General features: G+C 46.7%; 1 protein-coding gene across 9 annotated transcripts in view; it reads right to left on the reverse strand.

Moving 5' to 3' along the window:
* MTSS1 (MTSS I-BAR domain containing 1) overlaps positions 1–20,752 on the reverse strand; it is a 119,244-nt gene extending 98,492 nt beyond the window's left edge. For all 9 annotated transcript variants that reach the window (XM_084281736.1, XM_084281732.1, XM_084281738.1 and 6 more), the window contains exons 1-3: positions 20,182–20,752; positions 6,261–6,322; positions 3,527–3,600 (exon numbers count right to left, since the gene is read on the reverse strand). In XM_084281736.1, the coding sequence (XP_084137862.1) occupies positions 3,527–3,600; positions 6,261–6,322; positions 20,182–20,253 (208 nt within the window). In that variant the 5' untranslated portion in view covers positions 20,254–20,752. The remainder of the gene's footprint in view (positions 1–3,526; positions 3,601–6,260; positions 6,323–20,181) is intronic.
* Between the last annotated feature and the right edge of the window lie 747 nt (positions 20,753–21,499).

The following is a 21,499-nucleotide window of genomic DNA, read 5'->3' on the forward strand; positions in this document are numbered from 1 at the left end:
TTATATGTGATACTTGGGATACATAGTCCTTGCTTTCCCAAAAGAACCAATTTCTAATGTGTAATGTATCAGGTAAACAGCTATTAAATGAAATCCGATTTAAATCTTTTGTGCTTCAGTCAGAATGGGCGCAGATAAAAGCATTTGAAATGTCAGATATTGAAAGGCCTAACCCATGTGGCAAACAAAAAAAATAAATATTTAGATTGTGTCAACAACTGAATACCTCCTCGAAGGCAAACTTGACTGGGGTTTAAAGGTAGACCAAAGTATTTATTTATTTTTTGCAAGTTTCAAAGTCCAGGCTTTAAAATATTTTCAATTTTCATAAACTACTGAAATCTTTCAGTCTTCAATTTAATATCCGTAGTGAGAAACAACACTAGACCCCACTGCACGCTAACAAGTTCTGCCAGGCTGTGTGTCAAACAGACATAGTCTGAAAAATAAGTGCTAGATAGATATCTGTATCTTATTAGAACTCAAAAGTTGAAACACATTTGAAGTAATTTCATTTTTAGAAGTCTCTGGTACCAGCAGACAGTAATACACACCACAATGTGGCCCGCATTATTAGAGAAAGGTGCCGTTTTTGTACCAGAAATGAGACATTTTCTCTTTCAAACATTGTTTTAATACATATTTCTAAGTACATATCATCAGTTGATGTGCTTAGATACTTGTCCTTTCGATACTTGTCCGTGTTTTATTTACCTCTTCAGGTTGGCATGAAAAAACAGCGGGCTGACTAACGGGGAAAGAGACTAAAGTCCAGGTTAGCACGGATCTGAATGGACTGGTGGCAAAGCAGAAGGAAGCAGCAGCACGCAGTGCAGAAAGGAACCAGCCAGGAAACACATCTGCTCGTGGCATCAGCACAAAACACCACCTAATTCACCGTCAGAAGTTTTCCTACCTCAAAAGCTACAATGTGAGGAAAATACAGCAAAGTATGGTCAGTTCATCCAAGTGCAGGCTTCACCGTAGGCAGAGCTCCAATTATGCCCTCTGTTTGAGCTCCGTCACAGAATTAGAAGGAAGTAAACTATACAGAAATATGCACTAAAATGGAAAAGTCAACACTGGGGAACAGCGGTAATACATGGGGGTTGAGGAAGGTATCAGCTTGAATAAGGAATGAGGCTGATGGAAATAAGCTCTGATACTTGAATATTTGGTATCTGCAAATCTCCTCTTGTGTGTGGAAATGTATAACCAAACACTTTTTTCTTTCAAAGCTAATGCTGATGCAAATAGAACAGGGAGCAGCCAGAGAGCGCTTTTGCTGTCTGGTGGAATGCTTCCATCAGACACATCGGGGCGTCTGGAAATAGCAGCCCACTTTCTGTAAAACTAGAAGGAATGTATGGATTTAAGAAGAGATACACGTCAGGAACTCAAAGCTTGAAGACCAGCTTTACTCACTTTGGGTAACCTGTTCACTAAGGACCCTCTATACAGCTTGAGGCATAGCCAGGCTTCTGATTAAACCATCAAATATATTCTCTTACAAATCGGGTAAGTAACTGGCAAAATTTAACAAAGAATTGTTCCAGGTTAGAAAGCTTTTTGAAGGGAAAACTGGCAGCCCATTAAAATCCCCGTATCAGGTAAGAAAAATGGTCTGGCTGGTTTTGTTCTCTGAAGAGAGTTGTTTATACTAACTGCAAAATCCATTTTAAGGACATTTTGCCCTGGTAAGCCACAGAGAGTTTTATCATCATCTTCAGTGAGACCAGTATTTTATCCCCATCCACAGCAAGCTAGAGGGATTTTTATTTTATTAAGGACCAACACATAACTCCAGAGATGCTCCAAGGCAACAGACCTCTTATGTGTGAATTCCTACATGGGCATGTGTGGAAGTTGGGTTGGGAGGCAGATGAGAACCACCACTGGCTTGGAAGTTTGATTCTCTGCCCAGAACATCACTTTCTAAAAATAAAAACAAAATTCCCTTCTATCCTTCCAGTCAGGAAAGGCAGAAAGACAGAACAGAGGAGCTATACAAAGTTGGCAGGCATGGATTTACAGAGCTCCTTTTGTGAAGGATGTGTTCTAAGAGATAAGAGACAAGACACGATGCTTGCTGGATGCAGTCCAAGTAACACAGCAGAAAGTGCAAAATGCCCTTCAATACACACACAAGCCATTTTTGTTGGAGAGCAGGGGAGCTGCAGTCATCCTGGTATCTGAATGGGAATGCTATAAGCCTGCCAGCACAGCCAGAAGTCAACACAAGTTTCAAGGATTTTGGTAGGGTTTACTTTGTTTTCCCTTCGCGGGAGGGAGAAGAAATAGAAGAGATCATGCTCAAAGGAAGGCACTTTCTAAATCCAGCTTAAGTTCTGCCTTGGGTCTCATCCTTCGTTTATTCCACTTTTTGGAGCAGTGAGTAGGTTGTGCAGAATTTACACAAGGCATGCACACAACCAAGGAGCTTCCTATCAGAATGTAAATATTAGCTTTAAAAAGGGAAAAAAACAACAAAACATTGTTCCCTGTTGTCATTCTATGGTTTGATCCATGCTCCAGCAGCTGCTACGGCTCCTCTTGGCCAGGGATGGCAGAGGGAAACGGAAGTTTGGCTGAGCTTGCACACTGCTGACGAGCACACGCACTGCTCACATTAGCAATATTGCTTCATTGCAATCCAGGTCAAATGCCAAGGACATATTAGGACTTTAAGAAAACACATCACAGAGCCTGTAAGGTTAGGGGTGAACCAAAGCTGCTCACTCAGCAGCAATGTACTCGCTTCAGAACTGTTCTTCAGTGACAGAGCCTGGGGACACAGCGGCCATGGGGAATGCCCTTCCCCTGCACGGACATCTGCACGCGATGCCGTGGTCACTGGGCATCCAACAGCACAGAGAAGCAGCCTTTTGTTTCCTTCCAGCTCAGCAGCCTGGAAAGATTGCCAGCTGCACGATTTTGGACCTCCCTACTAACCAAGAAGCCTACAGGGTTACCCAGGGAAGCCCGCAGTCCAGGAAAATGAACGAGGGCCAACAGTGTCGGACGTAAAGAATAAGGACAAACGAAGACTTTCCTTCCAAATACAAGCACAAGCTGCCATCATTATTGTCCACAGAGCCCAAAGGCCACAGCATCAGCTGGTATCCGCTCCACCGTCTGAAACCTTACACTTCTTTAAGGCAGCTGAACACCAAGCCTTACAGCTTTTACATTTACTTAAGGTACAGAAGCGTCAGTGAATACAGATTTCAGTAAATCTTGCTTTCTAAAATATTATTCATCAACGTATAATTCAAATGGTAATTAGAAGTGTTCACATGATTGATGACACATTTAAATTACAGGTTTCCAGCTTTTTTTTTTTTTTTTTGGTAAAGAAAAGATGACTTCCTTTTTCACGTGTCGCTTTTTCAAAGTGCAAGTCCATCTAACAGATGTCTCGCAGATCTGCTTGTCAATGTAACAAGTTAGACTTTTTTTTTCATTACGACAAATGGTAGAAACCACACAGCATTCTGTTAAGCTCAATATTGACACATCTGCTTACCACGTGTATTAGTAGCCATGTCAGCCACTTTCTGAAAGGCATCCAAGAAGGCAGCAGCTGCTACTACTGTAGTCCTGAAATGCATACAGATAACAAAACATTAGCAGTGTCTCATTGCTGCCTATTTAATTATTGCCAAAAACATTTAGGCTTAGAAAGAATACCACTGAGAACTTGTAGAGGCCACGAAAAATATCCTCTTTTATACGTGATCTTAGCCTTTTCCCTCCTTCCTCGCTTAATCTCTTCCTTGCTTTGTGTTAGCACTATGGACTTGGAGGCAGCCAGGCTAATTCTGAGCTGTGAATTGCACAGGACAGGTGCTCTTTCAAAAGAGCACAGCCATCCCCCTTCGAGCTGATTTCCTCTGATGAACTAATATTAAGCAGTCAAACATGAAAAACAAATCTAACACACATTATACTGCACCCATTAGTGTACAAATTACAACCACTGTTATTTCCAGGGAACGTGGATGTTCTGAGAATAGGCACGCAGGACCTTCTTTTTATCTAGGATCCTGGCCAAATGCTTCCCTGAATTCCTCATTTGAGGAGCGTGAGCATCCCTTGAAACAGAAAATAGCAACCTCTTAGAAACCAGACTGTTTGGGAGTTCTTGGGTAAATGGGAAAGCAGCAAGGCAGGGGGTTCTCCCCTTCAAAAAGAAGTTTATTTTCCTGATCCAGCACTCCTGGAAGAGCAAACAGAGTGCAGGTCCCTTCCTGAAAGGGATGGGACCTCTCCACTAACCCCAACTCCCTCTCAGTATGAAAGCACACGCAGACCACCTGCCTGTTCAAGTGAATGGCGATGGCAAACGTGAGCTCCACTTTTCCAGCTGTGTTTGTTCTACATAAGTTTTTAGAGCGCCAGGCACCTCAGGTCAGGAGCAGGTTTCTGATGCTTTCTAGCCTGGTCGACCTAATTTAAATGAAACTGGGCCAGAACTCTACAGGTGAAGTAGGACTGTGCCCTCACCCCAGCTACCTCGGGGTGCTATTTCTGCCCACCTTTTGTATCGGTAACTCTGATTTCTTCTCCTTACTCTACAGGTCAGCCTCTCCAAACAAAATCCTGGAGGAGGACTGTCCACTTCAAGAACTCCTTGCTACTCTCAAAAACAAAACAAAAAAAACACCAGACAACACGGGAGACCTGCAAGAAAGCTGATCCTCAGCCAAAAAGAACTCCAGAACTGGGGCAGATTTTAAGATTTTATGCAAGTCTCTCTCCAAATATGCTCAAAATACAAAAGTACTTAACTGACAGCATGGTAAACAGCCCATTGACAGCACAAAAGATTTGATCCCAAACAAGAGGCCGTCAAACAAATGCATAAGGACTCTTCACATGCCCAGGAGATAAAATGGAAGGCAGAAATACCTGACAGGTTTCCAGCAAGCTAGTAATATTTAGCCCTGGAACAAGATAATCTTTTCTGGGATTTTCCTTAGCAGTGTGTTTGTGTCCTTAGTCTTCCAAACTTGCAGGTCATTCTGTTATCCGTGTACTGTGTTGTTAATTATTAATTATATTGCTAATAACAAAGTTCCATTTCTCCAGTAACCAGATCCATGAAGACCCAGCTCAAGCTCAGATGACATCTGCTCTCCTTTATCTGAGCACACAGGCATGAACGAGAGGCAAAAGGCTCACATCTGCTAGAAATGAACAGCAAATCCTCAAAGCAGGCTCAAGCTGCCTGCTTGCATCTTCCTGTAGCCGCCTGCTTGCACGTTGCTTTAGCTAGGGACGCGCTACGCTGAATACAATGCCACAGGACTGAAATCCAACTATTTCTCTTGCCTGCTCTGAAGGCTTGTATTTAAAGAGCACAAACAGCTAGGGAAATTCTCCATTTCTCTTCTTCCACATTCCCCTACTGCAATGTGATTGCTGGAAAAGGAAAAACCACATGCAAGTGTTTTATTTTAGACATGGCATGGCAGAACAATGTATGCCAGCCCCTTAGATGAGCCTAAACACCAGCTTCTTCAGCAATGGTTCACAACACAATGCAGAACCACAAAACACACTGCCAATAACCCTATCTATTAGCACTGCTGCTGTGGGAAAGCGCTGATGCTCTGGGGAGCACAGAGGAGATTGCGGTTTGGGAAGAAACGGAGTTTGGATTCATATGAGCAGAAACAGACTTTACAAGTGACCGAGTTCTGGAGATAACAGAATTGGTCTGAGTGCAGCACATGTGGTACTTATTAACAGAAATCTGCAGAAGGTAATCCAGAATGACATTTGCAAAGTATACCCCAATAAAGTAAGTTTTAATAACCACTGAGGAACAGTTCAGAACAGGAATTCCCTTGGTTTTTAAAGCAGAAGAAAGCGCTGTGAAGACTACCAAAGTCTCTAACTTGTTGAGCCTTCCCCTAATACAAACCAGCTGTATTCTACACTAATAACAATGACAACATATGTCTATTCCTAAATCTCACTAAACAATACATTATCTAATTTTCCACCAGAAGCCATGAAATTTAGCTTGTTTTACATTTGTTTTGTACCACTGGTGATAGATTATGAATTTGCCTGAAATAACATCAGAACAGCAGTCGTGTGTGACAATTACGTACATGGGTGTTGACTACAAAGGATGCACAATTTTACTAGAACATGCTTCGAAAATTATCCTGGCAGAACCTGCATTGAATTTTAACGTATGCACACGCAAGTAATTGTAGGCGATCTTGACTGTGCAACACAAGACTTACCGAAGCTGAGACTGCAATTTCCCAGCTTTATTTATAAAATCTTCCCACACCGGGTAACTTCCCTGCAAGAAAAAAAAAAAAGACACAATAATGAATATTTTGAGCATTCTGGTTTTGATACTGCAGTTTTAATGTTCAAATGAAACTAGAAGTAAAGCAGTAACTAAGACTTTATTAAATCCTAATTCAGTGACCCCAAAATGTATCTTCCCAGTAAGGTGACTCTCATTCTTAAACACCATTCCCAACATACGGGACTTCAACTGGTTCTGACTCCAAATGAAACGGGTCTTCTGAGGAGGCTTTACAGATTCCCCAAACAAAAACACTGGAGAGGAAGAGGGATTTCAACCAAAGAACTAAGAAACTTCTTACTTCAGATGGAAACAGCAAAAACCTATTAGAAGCGGGGTGCTAGGATGCTGCAGTAACACATAAAGGGAATCTCCCAAAACCAAGGGCAGAATTCCAGTTGTTCTTTCCTACATATGGAGTCTCCATGCAATTTCCAGGTTCCCATTCTCTTATTATGAGGGCTTTTATTTTTCTAACAAAGGTCTGAGCCACCCGACAGACCACCTCAAATCATCTCATGGTAATACAGCGATCGGTCACAGAAAAGGCAGAGCAGTGTAAGACGACAAACTTTCCCAACAGCTGCACAACTTCCTTCTGAAATGGTCCCGAATGACCTTGGAGCTCATTTCTGAACTGACGCTGCTAAAGTAGCGTGGCATTGAGCATATGCAAAGTTTTTAAGAAGGTTTAATTCCTCTTAAATTAAATTTAGTTTCCTGTGAACTTCTCCCCCACTTTTAGAAATTGCGTTAGGAGTTCACATATTCATTTATAGACACAAAGTGTTCTTATGAGTTCTGATGTCTGTTTTCCCATAGTTTTTGTTTGTTTTAAAGTAAGCTTTTATGGTAAAATACCATCCTTTTTAGACCAAAACAAGGTTAACTTGCTCTCTGCAGAACAAGTGCAAATTTTCTGCTAACAGCAAAAACGGTGGTAGAAAGAAACCTCAACATTTCCCTTTGATTGGAGCCTAGAGAGTAAAATAAAAATATCCATGCTTCCTTTAATAAAGGTTTAAGACTTGCTGTTACCAGAGCAACGACACAATAAAACCCAGATAAGGCAGCTCCTCAAGGCTAACATTACCACAGCTCTGACTGGAAGAGGTTGCAAGCAAGTGCAGTTGCTTGTGGCAAACTCAATCCAGCCTGATAAAGCGGTCTGCTTTTCGAGTAAAATAAAATCCTTCTCTCACTCTTACCACGAGAGGATGCGTATTGTCCTGTTTGGGGTGAAGGCAACCCCTTCCCCAAAAGCTGACAACCTGATTCAGGCTCCTTGGTACACCCTGGCAAGGCAGCTCTCAGACATCCACGCACCACAGCAGGGCTTTGGGTTCAAACCAAAGGCTCCCTTTCGATTCTGGCTTTGGTCTGTTGGTCACAAATTCCATATTCAGTCTTCTCTATTAATCTTATTTTGAAAAATGGCTTTGCACAGATGTTGTGTGTGTATCACCCACACAGCTGAGCTCTGCAGAGGATTTGGGCAGGGCCACAACAGACCCAAGGCCACTGACTGGGGTACCAACCACTACTAAACAGCCTTCAGTGCAGGTTCACTGTTTCTTTCTTGGTTCTCTTTCAGCAGTGTAAGCCAGGTGGTCATAAAACCTCATGATACCTACACACCATGGAGCCAGTGGGAAACGGAGAAGGTAAAAGAAGAGACCTGTTATCAGGTTGGCAAAGCCTGGAATATAAAGTGCTTTGTGCCATGCAAAAATAGTCACATTTAAAAATGAAAGAAACCCACTGATTATTTGAAGGGATAAGGGGGAAAAAAAGCCATTTCCTTAAACCTATTAGTCTTACTGAAATCCCCTACACTGAACTGCATCTCCCCTCTTGCCCGCGTGGTGTGTATGCATTATGCATGCGTGTGCCAGGAGTCTTGAAAGCCCCGACAATTAACAGCAGGGCCCAAGGCTTTACTGGATTCCTGAGCAAAATGCAAGTCGACAAATGGAGGACACCAAAGCAGACGGTGCCTTCAAAGCATAACTCAAAAAGAATACATTTTTTTGTTTTGTTTTTTTCTTCACCAGGCTGGCCACAAAGAAAGCAAACTCAGACTAGTTACACGCATTTCCACGACTACTTTTTTTTTTTTTTAATTATTATTTTTTTTATTTTAAGCCAATCCTACTTATATAAGCTGTAACAACCCACCTCCATATATTGTTTCCCAAATTGGTTTGATTAAATATATATATATATATATATATTTCTATCACTGCAATCTTTTCACCTTGGCACTCCTGTACTAGCCCCAAAGCACCTGATGTCATTTGGAACAGAAAAAAATGAGTGGTTCATTTGACCCGTGTCCCAGCAGAAATTGCTGTTTGCCTTCCCCTTCTGAAGGTGAGTCAGCAGGTTCAGCTCTCTCGCAGTAACACACAACTCAAGCCTTGAACACAAATCTTTCTGTTCCTGGGAGCTTCTCCAAAAAGCACTTCCAGCATCGTATCCTTGCTGAAACCAAAACCCCTCAATCCCTACACCCGAAGCAGAAGTGCTTGACACCTGCCACTTCACAGATCCTATTACCAGGGGTTTTACCCCAGCTGCAGCACCTGGGAAGCAAGGAGGTCACTGAGTGATGCTTGGGGGCCAAACCAAGAAGACAGCACAAGAGCTCAACTATTTCTGGGAAAAACACTGCAGGTCCCCAGCACCCCAGGCGCAGCTCCTTCCCCGTGATCTCTTCACATGCCACCTCAAGCAAGGCAGCCCCTCTCTCATATCCTCGCTGAAGTAACATTTGGAATAACTGCTCCACCTTTCATCAAAGCGGTCAACAGGAGAAATATAGCGGTGGTGGAAACCACACACCAAAACAGCCATAAAACCTAATTCAACTTGTAGTACTGTCTTAATTTAAACACAAAGAAACAGTAGGAAGAATTCGCTGTCTTTGTCTAAGAAGTCCTTTTGTAATGTAAAGTCGTTTTTGGAAGAGTAATAAAGTATTTTTAAGTGCTGCATTTCCCATAGCTCCTTCTGCAATTTCCAATTGCAAGCAGCCACTAAAGGAAATCAGTTTTCCCCCTTTAAATGTCAGGTCTCTGCATTATCTGTACGAGCAGCAGGCTGCCTTCACCTCTCAGTCCTGCTCAGAGAAACCCGCAGAAGAGCAGTGGCATCTGGGTCACAAATCCTCTCTTTGGCTCCTCACGGAGTAAAATAGGAATCTGTTACAACCCGGCTTTAAGTGGTCTTCTCGAAGATCATTAATGGTTTAATCTGGGGGTTATTTCCCCAGAGGAAATTTGGGCCTAATTGTTATTTCTTCCTCAGATGTCTCCCTACGAAACACTTGTTCCCAAGGCATGAAGGCCCCAAGTCCCACCACAGTCCCTACCTTCAGCTCCTGATTGAGGCTGTGGCTCAGAAGATGCCATTATCACACCTTCGAGCTTAATGAGCTGCTTTACAAGCCATTAGTCACCTGATGCCAGTGCCCAGCCACGCTCCAGCTGATTTACACCGAAAACAGACAGGGCATCGCCTTTCTGCCTCCGGGCTGAAAAACAAAATGGTGTCTCATGCCTGTCACCTCCTTCACCAGCCCACAATTAGGACACTGAAGAGCTTTCCCTCAGGGACAAATACCATAATTAGCAGTGAGAGGCACCAGGCTGAAGGAGGAAAGCACCTGCAAGTGCTGGACAAGAACACCCAGACCCATTAAAGTCTGGGCAGACGTGGCTGTGGCTCCTGGGGACAGGACCTCAGCCTGTATGTGTGCTGGCTTGCTGCTCGTTCCCTGCCTGCCACTGGGCAGGAGAGGTGGCACCACCTTCATTCAGTGAAACTTCACCCAAAAAAAGATCATGGACATGAGCATCGTGCCTGGAGAGTGCTGGAAGACCACGGGTGTCTGTGTCCGGGTGCTGGCCTGCGGCTGCAGGGCCTCTGTGGTGGCTCCAAAGGCCCCATGGCAGGGCAGAGCCCAGCAACAAGCTGGTGGCACCTCAGGGAAAACAGATTTCCGAAACGGCAGAGCAGGCACAGTCCAAGGAGGAGGCCCAGGGCGAGGGAGAAGCAGCAGAGGGCCCAGGCCCCAGCAGGAGGAGGGCAGGAGGGGCTCCAGGCCCACAGGCAGCCCCGCAGAGCCCCCACAGGAGCAGGGTGCTCCTGAAGGGGCTGTTGGGGTAGGTGGGCGGAAGGTGTTCTCATTTTTCCCTCTTTCTCGCCATTTATATCTATTTTAGTTGGTGATAAAGGTCACCTTCCAAGCTGAGTATGCCTACCAACTACCGTCACGGGCAAAACATTTTCCTTCAGAGACTCCACCCATGAGCATTTTCTTCTTACTGCTGCATCCTGCCCTGTGGAATGAGAGGAGCGGGAGAACATCCAGCAGCTGGCCAAGGTCAACACACCACACGAGGGAAGGGCAGAGATGATCTGTCTTTAAAGACAGATCCTTCCAACCCAAATTACTTCATGATCCTGTCACTAGCACTTTGGATTTTCTCCCTTCCTTTCAGGCCAGCAATCCTGTGGTAGAAGAAACCCAAAAGAGAAGCTCAGGGATTTCTCAATAAATAAAGAAAAGACTTGCAGCAAAGGATCCAATTTTACTGAAATTGCTATCGATTACACCTAATGGCAAGAACAGGAACCCAGTTTGTTGTATTTATTTAAGATTACAACTTGAGTACCAGCAGTCTTGACAGTTAAAAACTGTTCTGTCACTCCTCCTCCTAAGGAGTTACAATTCTTTTGCTTTTTTTTTCCATTAAGTGAAAAGACACTTACTTCCTTTAATAATTTACTCCCAGGCACCCTGAATCCCGGAGACAAGACGCACCCCATCTTTTAAAAAAACCTCAGCTGTGTTCTTTTCACAGCTTTCATTTATCACCAAGGCTTTTCAGCCACATTATCAGCCCTTGCTGGGATGCAACTACAAAGGCAGCAGAAACAGTTCGGTATCTTGTTCACAGCACCAACCCATCTAAACTTTCAGGGCACGGGGAAAAAGGCAGAGCTGCTCTACAGTAAAGCAAATTGAGAATCTAATTTTAGCTGTTCCAGCTAAAGAGGTAGGAGAGAAAAGGGACCTGGCGGGCAGTGCCCTGGTTTTATCTCACAGGTTATCAAACAAGAGCTGTGTGCCCTCCAGAAAGGCACCGACTGACTATCAGCAGACTTCAATAGGAAGGGGAAAAAAAGCACGACTCCAGCTAGCTACAGGAGCTGGACTTCTCCACCTCAGTGTCAGCATTCAGCTATGACCAGCTGAGAAGCTGAGTCCCAAATACACAGCGCTGTTACCCAGCTTCACACCCTAGTAACACATCCGAATGGCTCACACCTACCTCTGGAACAAAACTGGAACTTTGCTACTACACGTGTCCTCCCAACCTCTAAGTAAATGATGCCTAAAAACATAAACGTGTAGATAAAGTTTCATCTGATATCAGAATCTGAAAGATTATTATGGCTGTTTCCTTTCTGTGGTACGCACTGCACTACCTACAAGGAGCAAAGAGACTTCACTGTGCTAGACACCAAACTCACAGATGTTAGACACTCAAAAAAAAATGGCCCGTGTAAGTCAGTATGGTCTGCACGTAGAGGCTATCATTTTTCCAGGGGGCCTTCAAGAGAAAAAAAACAGGAAGAAGTGGAGGGGAAGGGGACAGGAAAACAATTGACAGCCTGAAAAAAGGGGTTCCGGCCACAGATGTCTCAGCACATGGGAAGATGCAGCGGCTGACAATCAATTTCCCCACCCAGCTAGCATCTGGCACTGGAAGCTCTTCCTCTCTTCCGAAAAAAATCAGCAGTCAACTGGGGAAAAGGGCGCTTGGCCGGTCACAACTGCAGGAGTTACAGAGCACTGCCCAACGCTCACACATCTCTGAGCACAACCCTCACGTTTGGTCCAACCTGGCTCGTGGATAACACTGCCTACGTCCCAAAAGCTCTTGCAAGACACAGGTGAGGTGAGACTGAATGTCAGCTGACATGAAGTTCCTAATGACTGTTCCTCATCTGAAAAATAGATAAATAAATAAATAAATAAATCTGCTTGTAGGCTTTTCCTCTTTTTAGGTTGAAAAATAAGCAATTCATGAAGCTTTCTAAGCTGCCTCTTTTTCCATCCATTCCCCAGAATAACATCAGTCTTCCAACAGACTGAACCATGAATTTTATTAGTGGGAGAGATCTCACTCTTTATGAAGATGCAGATGAAGATGAAGAGGTGGACACACTACCTCTTCCATGATTACTTTGGTTTCATTTACCCCATTTTAGATATACCTGAAATTCAAAAGCAGAAGTGAGCCAACCAAGCCCCAGTACTGATTTCATACAACCAAAAGCCTTTCACAAGAACCAAACATGCAAATCACTGACTGGAAGAGGATGCAGGTACAAACACAGAGTTTGTACCTGCAAGTGAAAGCAAAAGCACGTCAAAGATCAGATTAAGATGTCATTTAACCTGTAACTACCCTCCAGGAACTAAAAGCAGGGGTAATTAAAATCAAAGTCTTGTATCTATACACCCATTTCCATTATTTCTGCTACGTGTTGAGGGAACGGGCAGGGGGTTGGAAATGAGTTTCCCTCAGTGTGCACGGTATAAATACACATGCCAAGCTTTGCTTTCACAAGGTGATATATAAGTTATCACAACACTGCAAATTATGCAGCAAAACACTACTGAAGAAGCCTCGTACGCTATTAAAAAAACTGCCTACTGGATATTTCTTCTACACATCACGGCAGCACTCGTGTTTTCAAGACTGTTTGTTTTGCAATCTAAACAGAGAATTGGGACACAGAGAACAAGCTACTCTAGGAGACGGGCAATGGTACAGTGTTTTGATAAAATCGAGACGAACCCAATCAGGAAACCGCAGGAGAGGATAGTCACCCCCCTGGGAAGAAGCACAGGGCCATCAGCGATTTCTGCATTCCCAAAACCATTCGAAGAACTCAAAAGGATGACCAGCTCCGTGAATAATGAAACACACACTTAGCGAGAACATAGGTATTCAGCAGAGCTCAGTAACCATTTAAAAGGGGCCACAAATCAGGTACGATTCTGCTGTTAGAGCTCTAAAACCTTTAACTTGCATTTTAACAAAGCCAATAAGGTCGATAAGGACCACGTCAAACCTCTGCCATCTGCAGCCCAGGTTCACAGCACTTAAGACAAAGAAACCCAACTCCAACGCATCCTGATTTAAATCCAAGCTAGATTGGGTAATTAGCAAACAAAAAAGTTGTACTGTGAGAAAATATATAAATATATCATGCATAAACATAAAGTCTGCCCCTCTCTATAAACACAGGAAGTTATTCACAAGAGGGAAAAAAAAAAAAAAAAAAAAAAAACACAAAACAACTTAGCCACAGCTTCTGGGGAACCTTTTATCCCATGCTGCATTAAAAAAGCTGGACATTAAGTAGTCTTCCCGAGGAAGCATTTAGTTCCACGTTCTTCCCTGCAGGTCTAAACAAGTTTGCAAGCCTGAATAGCAGATTTCTCCTCGGAGACTCATCAATACCGCCTTTCATCCGCCGACTCATTAAGCGGCCACCGTGCATACTCGGCAGCTATTTTCTAAACCCACAATATTTCAGCCGGATCAAAACTAGGATAATTAAAATATCAAGAGGCACTCATTCAAGCTAATGCCCATACATGACAGTCTCGAAGCAGAGCCAACAGCCCTGTGCTGGTACCACCACCACCACTGAGGTTTCATCACTTCTTCCCAAGGCATCCGCAGGAGCAGGAGACACCCTGGTTTGGGTGTTCACTGCTTGGTCTTTGCACAATCTCCATCGCAGGGGCATTCAAAACAATCTCCAGGACCCAAGAAACATCAGTACTTTGGCACCAAGATGCTGCCACGCATCTGAACTGACCACAGAAGTACCGCACCAGGGAAGAGGTGGCTGCCAGGCAGCAGATTTTAGTGTTTTATTGCCAAGGTTGAGCCAAAGTTCATGAAGTGCCAGCGTGCTTGTCCCCAGCTCCTTGCTCTTCATTTCACTCGTGAGAAAAGAAATAATCTCTTCCAAACTCCAAGTTATTTTGGTTTGATCATGGACGATTTCAACGAGAGGCACCTTAACACGAAGTTTTACACCATTACACAAAGGGCTGCTGTGAAACTACAAAGCACAAACCTAGGGTACCTGGTAAAAAATCTCAATCTTGCATAAGAAGTGTGGTAGCAGTTTATGTGGAAGACAAAAACGGGAACGAAAGAATCCGAACCTTTCCATACCATGAACCAGATCTCTCTAGCTACGTGGTTATCAACAGCATTGTGCACGCCAACAAAATCAGCATTCACAAGTTCATTCTTACTTGTGTGCTTTTAAAGACATCCAAGGTGATTTATTCGCCGCTGTGCGTACACCAGGCATCCTAGAATTAAAATGACCCACACAACACCGAGGTTGGTTGACTAGAAGAGCAAAAAATACAGAGCTCGTGCACTGCCTTGCCAGACAGCCAAATTCTTGGTGATCCACCACCCTATGTTTAAGGTGCTCCCGTCAGAAGCAGAGACACCCCCTAATTTCAGTTACAAAAAGGAGTTTAACACACTTGTGTTGCCAGCTGATCGTTCATTTGCAGACAGCATCTCCACTGCCTCAAAATTTTGGGTTATCACACGGGGAAGAGCAACACGTCTTAAGCAGCAGCAAGAAAGTGACGTGGGCTGTGGGTGGATACAGCAGCACTGGCAGCTTAAAAACCATCCCCTCATTAACTCAGTGATCCACAGGTACCCAGGTACCCGATCCCTTCTTGTCCTAGGGGAAAGGAGTAGCAGCGACTGAACCTGCAGCCATAGCTCGCCTTTCTGTAAAATGGGAGCCATTCTTGGGAGCTAAGTCACACGCTTCCCCGGCGCTTTGAAGATGAAAGCTGCTATGGTCTTAACCACGAGGCCACCAGACATTTTGTCTCCAGCCCTTCCCAACACCTCGGCATTCGGGCTATCTCACAGCCCAGCAGGAAGACGTCAATTAACATCCTTAAAGGGCAGCAGAGATACCAGGCCACGGGGCAGCACCACGGCAGGCGTCGTTTTGAGCTGGAAAACAAACACTTGAAGAGGCAAATGCATTTCTGTAGCAGCCTCTTTGTGGCACTGACTCAAACCTCTCCGTCCTCTGAAGCAGAGCAAACACCTCTTCAGCCACTGTTCCTGTCCTGCTCTCAGCCACCAAGTGCTTTCTGCCCTTCGTTAAGGCCACGCTGTCCTTTGGCAGGCCATGAACCCAAAATGTGTTTTTCACGAGCTGAAAACAGGCTGATGGGCACAAGAGGTACACAAGAATCCTCCATCAGCTGCAGCAACTTCTGTATCTTGGAAAAAATATGTACCACACACACTCAGAACTGAGGAAAGAAGCAGCAAAGCCTCCTGACGATCACCCTCTGCTTGGCATTACCCAGCTCTGACACTGCACAGACCTCTCGTCCTCCAACGTTTGTTGAGTCGATCGTGCTCCATGCAGCGCTGTGCAGCTCCTTCCACGCTTCCACGGCGGCGAGCCTCCTTGTGCAGCCCTTGGCATGCCACCAGGCCTGAAAGCAGTCCTTTTAAAAGGCTTTAAGCAAAACTCCTCGCCCTCGTTGTGCCCCAGAACGAGCCAGCCTTGGATGCATTTCCACAGCGAATGCGCGGCGGTTGTAGGAATTGTCAGCGCTCGTACAGGAGGGCCTGGATCAAGGATATGGCCCTAAAAATAATAAATGCTGCAGCTGCTCCGGCAGGGTGAGGAATTCCAGCGTAAGCAAACCAAATGTTTGGGCAGGCAGGTTGTTGGGAGGCAGCAAGGGGAAGCAATCAGTAAGGCTGGCTGAGCGCAAACACACCTAAAGGGGTTTGCGCCAGCCTTCGAGGGCAAGAAAATGCAGAAGAAAAGCAGAATCTGTGTAAGGGGGGAAGCGAACTCATTTCATGCTTTTTTGGGAGGGGATAAATATTGATTTTCTGGGTTTGGATTAGATCAGGATGTCCCAGTGCCACCCAGCACGTGTGTTGGTCCCAGCCTCCACCTGCACATTCAGCTTTTCTCCTCACAAGCGTTACCATCCTCAACAGCTGGGCTGAAACGAGACCTTAAAGTCACTGAACTGAGCATTCCTCATCCCCACAGAGATGCCAGGCTCCAAATAAAGCCCAGCTGCAGGAGAGCTGTGGTATCGCTGCTGGTCAGGGGAAAACAGCTCTGCCCAGCTTCCCCGACACACGCAGGCAGACTCGGATTAACGCGGACACGGAGGACCTGCAGCTGTACTTGTCACAGGAACAGCCTCGGCGTTTCTATCTGCTCCAGGAAGCGTTTATTTATTGATTTTGACTCGCTTTATACCACCGGTGTGACCAGCACGAGGCCAGCCCTCACAGGCGAGCCGTGCCTGACTTACCAAATGGCTCCTAAGCCTTGCTGCGACCACCCCCGGCTCCGTCTTCCGCAAAAAGGGAGATTAAAACACTGCTTCTCAGCAGCCACATCCCCACGGGAGATAAGAGGCTGCAAAAACTGAAATATTTCTCGTGCCCATATGCTCGCTCCCTTCTCGGATGCAAAGCAAGGTCAGGAGCTTTGCATGGCTGAAGGCAAAGGCACCGCTGCCTCCTCATCCCAGGGAGCTCACCTCCTTTGCAGGATTAAAGCAGCCACCCAAAGCAAAATGTTGGTTTGATTGAGATTTCAGTTAAGAGACTACAAATAAAGCGCACACGCTTGGAAAAATAATCTGTTTTTTTTCTCAAATTTCACTCTTCCTCTGGGAACTTTCTGATTTTGTTCGCCAAGAGGTCAAAGCCCCCCTCGTACCTGCACACTCGGCGTTTTGAACACAGCACACGCCAGTACCCCTCCGAGGGGCCATACAGGCTTTATTTTCTCTTTTATAAACTTCTAGCACTTTGGAAAGAGATTTACACATAAGAATATAACAAATCCTAAGCACCACATGCTTAACGCTGCCATCACAGGAAGCATCGGGGCTGTGGCCATGGACAAAACCGTAAGGATGGGATGAGCTTTTCAGCATTTACAATTCTTTAATCTCAGCTTGAAACCCTCGAGCATCAAATGCCCAATTCTAGAGCATGGTGGCCAAGTACAATTCCCGTCATGGATTTTCCACAACCAGCTCTGTCACGACATACACTTCCAAGCTACTCGACAAACGTGACCCTCATTTTGCGTAGGAAACATGGATTTCCCTTACCAGGTCACTGAAGTTACCATATATGCATTAAAATGCTGCCTAAATGGGATTTTTCCTAATCCATTCTTATGTTTAACTCGGTAACCTCGTTTCTCTGAATCACACAGCTTTACACTTTCTTTTTTTTTTTTTTTTTTTTTTTTTGGAGCTTTTTTGGTTGAGTATTAATCACCAAGCTATTTTTGGTAGAAGATGGGAGAAAAATTCAGGGCTTCTGGAGAAGCCATGGAAAGAGGTTCATCCTCAGGCACCAGGAGATAACCCTGCCACCAAACCCTGGGATACACCAGTCCCGTTTGCATACGTAGCCCTCATTAAGTTTCAGAGTTCAGCCAACCAGAACCACGCAATCCCATCGCTCAGGATTGCCATTCCTGTTCCTGTAACCTTGCTGACATCAAGGAGAGCTCCAAGTTAACCACGGGTCCACCTGAGCTCGTCTGCTATTAGCACATGAAGACCAAAATCTGTCTGTATCCCCATCACCTTAGCTGCAGCACCTATCTGCAGCCACTGGCAAAATTCAGAGCAATTTCAGGGTCTCGTCAATCAACCCTCCTGCCTTCACAGCTAAGCTGAAGGCAGAGCGATATGATTTAAGAAGAACCTGCAAATTATTCAGGTAAAAAAAAGGCGGATGCTGCAGCAGATCCCTCAGCACTGCAGGGCATTCGGGGCCTCGATCTCCGCCTGCCAGGTGAGGCAGGCGCAGGTAGGGCACGGGGCTGTGTGGGCAGACCCCCACACGAAGCCTCCAAGATCCTGCCAGAAGCCTGCCCACACAGACCTGACTACGTGAAGCAGCACTTCAATTGCTAATTTGCACTCTACTACCGAAGGTATGATTAGCTGAAAGGTTCAGGTTAGCTGTCAAAAATAGAAAAATAGCTACTTTTTTCTCCCTCCCCCCCCCCCCAGAAATCGTCACAATCCTTTGTGCACAAATCACAAAGAACCCTCCTGCGTCTCATCAGCTGCCCTAAATTGAAGCTCAGGTGAAAAATTATTTGTTCCACTCGTGCTAAATAGCAAGCACTTTTTTTTTTTTTTTTTTAAAACCCTAAACATCCACCACGCCGCTAAGGATCTGGTGTGATTTTTCCCAAACCTCCCCCCCCATACCGCAGTAACCTCCGGATCACAAAACAGGTTCCACTGCTATGGAGGATTAAAATAAAAAAAAAAAAAATCCACACCTGTGCCCATCTCCATACGCTCATGTCAACACGCTCCTGAGGAGCGGCGTTCCCAGGCAAGCACCAGTGTGTGAGGAAATAAATAAATAAGTCAGCGTGCTGAAGAGCAAGGGATCGCTGGTGGGAAGGAGCCAGGAGTGAACACCCTCAAGCTGGGTCCCCGAATGACACTTTATGGGGCATGGAAAGCTCCTGCATGCTCCCTGCAAACGATCCCGGGGTTTGGGATCGTATCCTGTCCGGGGTGGGTGTTGTGGGTTTGTTTTAAGGTGCAATTGTTCTTCAAAATTGAAGGGGGCTGGCAGCACGAGGAGCGCGGCAGCGAGGACTGCAGCATTGTCTTGACAGCTACCCGCACGCACGCCCCCTCCTCCCCGCATCCCATCGAGCATCTCCCCATGATCTGCTCGCGTGAAATCCCCTGCCAAAAAAATAACTTCTCGTGCAAGCGGCATCTCCACCCCAAAACCACGCCAGGCGCCGTCCACCTGCACCCAGGCTCCCTGGAGGAGCAGCTCCCGTCCTCCTTCAGCATCGCTTCTCCTGCAGCCCTCCCTGCACGGCTCCTTGGGGGCCGATCCCTCACTCCCACCCCAATACCCAGGCTGGGGACACGCTGTCCCCGCTGCCCCTAAACCACCACGGCCACCCCATCGCCCTACACATCTCCAGGCCACCACGTCTGGAGGGAGCTGAGCTGCCCTTGTCCGGGGGCACACTGCAGTATTCTGCAGTACTCCGGCTGCGGGGAGGGCACGGGTGGCACGACGCAGAAGGGCTTTGGGGCTGTTTGTTGCCACAAGCCAAGGGTGGGAGGCGTCCGCTCATCCAAAATGATCCCTGCGGAGATGCCAAGGGTGTTTTCGGAGCCGCTGGCGTGGGGCTGCGCAGAGCTTTCTGGTGGCTGGCGGAGGAGAGGAGCCACCTGGGAAGCCGAGACCTTTGCGTGCACATACACGAAGCCCCAAATACCCCCTCGGAAAGCCAAAATACCGCCCCGGCACCCATCCTAACCCAGGCGCACGTTCAACTCCTGAGCAATCTCCCCAGGCCGGGGAGGTTTTGAACCTCGCAGCCCCCCCAAACCTGAGGCGACCCCACCCCACGGCACCGCGCGGCTCCTCCGCGTCCACCCCAAATCACGAAAAATAAAAGGCGGAGGAGGGGAAAATGGGGGGAAAAACAGACATATTATCGTTTTCTCGATTTCATAGGGTTGGAAAAAAGCTCTTCAGGCTGCAAGGTAACAGCCTGCACGTCCCAGCAAGCTGAGGGGGGGGTCCTGCAAAAGCCCCCTCAGTGGGGCAGGTCCCCCCCCGCTGCCGTGAGCTTCCCTGGGCGCCGTGCCCAGGCTTGGGGGGGGTTCCCCAGCACCTGCCCCCTTCTTCCCCGCTGCCTCTCACCTTCATGTCGCTGATGATGGTCTGGAAGAGCCCTCCGAGCGCGCTACATTCCTTCTCGATCACAGCCTCCATTTTCCTCGCCCGGGAGGAGGCACGAAGCGCCGCGACCCCCCCTCAGCAGGCTGCGGAAAGCAGCGAGCCTGCCTCCTTCTCCCACCTCACGCCAAACACAGCTGCGGGCGGCGAGGAGGGGAGGAAATAGATTTAAAAAATAAACACCCCGAGTGCTAAATACCCGCGCCTCTAAGCATTTAAAACCGGGGGAAAAAGGGTAAAACCCCCCCGAAGCGGCGGTGCCCCCCGCCTAGGCGCAGCTCCCAGCCCCGCCGAGCAGCACCCGGGGGCCGCCAGCCCAGGCGGCGCCGAGCTCCCGCAGCCGGGCAGCGCCGCCATCCATCGCCGGCCGGAGGAAAAAACGCAGAAAAAATAAAAAAAAAAAAATAAAAATAAATAGATTTGAAGAGAGAGAGAGGGGGGAGGAAAAAATGGGAGAGGAGATGGCGCGGGGCGAGGGATCTGGAAGAGCGAAGGGAGCAGGCTGCAGCAGAGCCGCTGCCTGGCTGCTCCGGGAGCAGACCCACCGCTCCCTCCTCCTCCTCCTCTTTTTTTTTCCTCCTCCTCTTTTTTTTTTTTTTTTTTTTCTCCTCCTCCTCGTCCCCTCCCCGCCCCGCCGCCTCAGCAGCGCCGCGGCTCGGCCCCGGTGCTCGGCAGGTCGCGGGTTCGCGTCCCGCCGCCGCCCGCTGCTGGACCTGAGGAGGGAAGGGTTTTCTTATTGCCATGTGTTGTAATTGCCCAAACTTGGGGTGTTTGGGGGAAAAAACCTTCAAAGCGCTGCCCACCCGCTTGGAAAATGGCAGGTGGGATGGGTCAGCAGAGACACAAGCAGCTGGAAATGCAGCCCTGGCCTAGTGCAAGCAGCAGCAGCTTTGAGCACAGGCCTCTTGTTTGTTCGTCCTGCCCCACAAACACAGAGCTGTGCTTAAAAGTTAGTGCAGATTGCACGAAACATAGCCTTTTACAAATAATTTTACTTTTCAGATTCGCTAGGTCGAATCCCCAGCTTTGCAAAACATGGAGGTTAAAATTCTCCGTTCATACACACACACAGAGAAGCCGAGGTCACGCAAACCTCATGAAAAAAAATAATAAAATGTGTGTGGTGAATCTGATAACATCGGAGGCATGCAGCAAACACACAGAGGACTCTGAGACTCTTCATGGCACTGAAATTAGGCATGTGCCCATTTGTTTCAGGGAGCTGAGGCCTGAAGCCCCCCGTGCTGCTAACCCCAGCGGAAGGGCAGGCTGTGTTACCACA

Source organism: Netta rufina (assembly GCF_964035555.1).
Source record: "Netta rufina genome assembly, chromosome: 2".
Taxonomy (NCBI): Eukaryota; Metazoa; Chordata; class Aves; order Anseriformes; family Anatidae; genus Netta; species Netta rufina.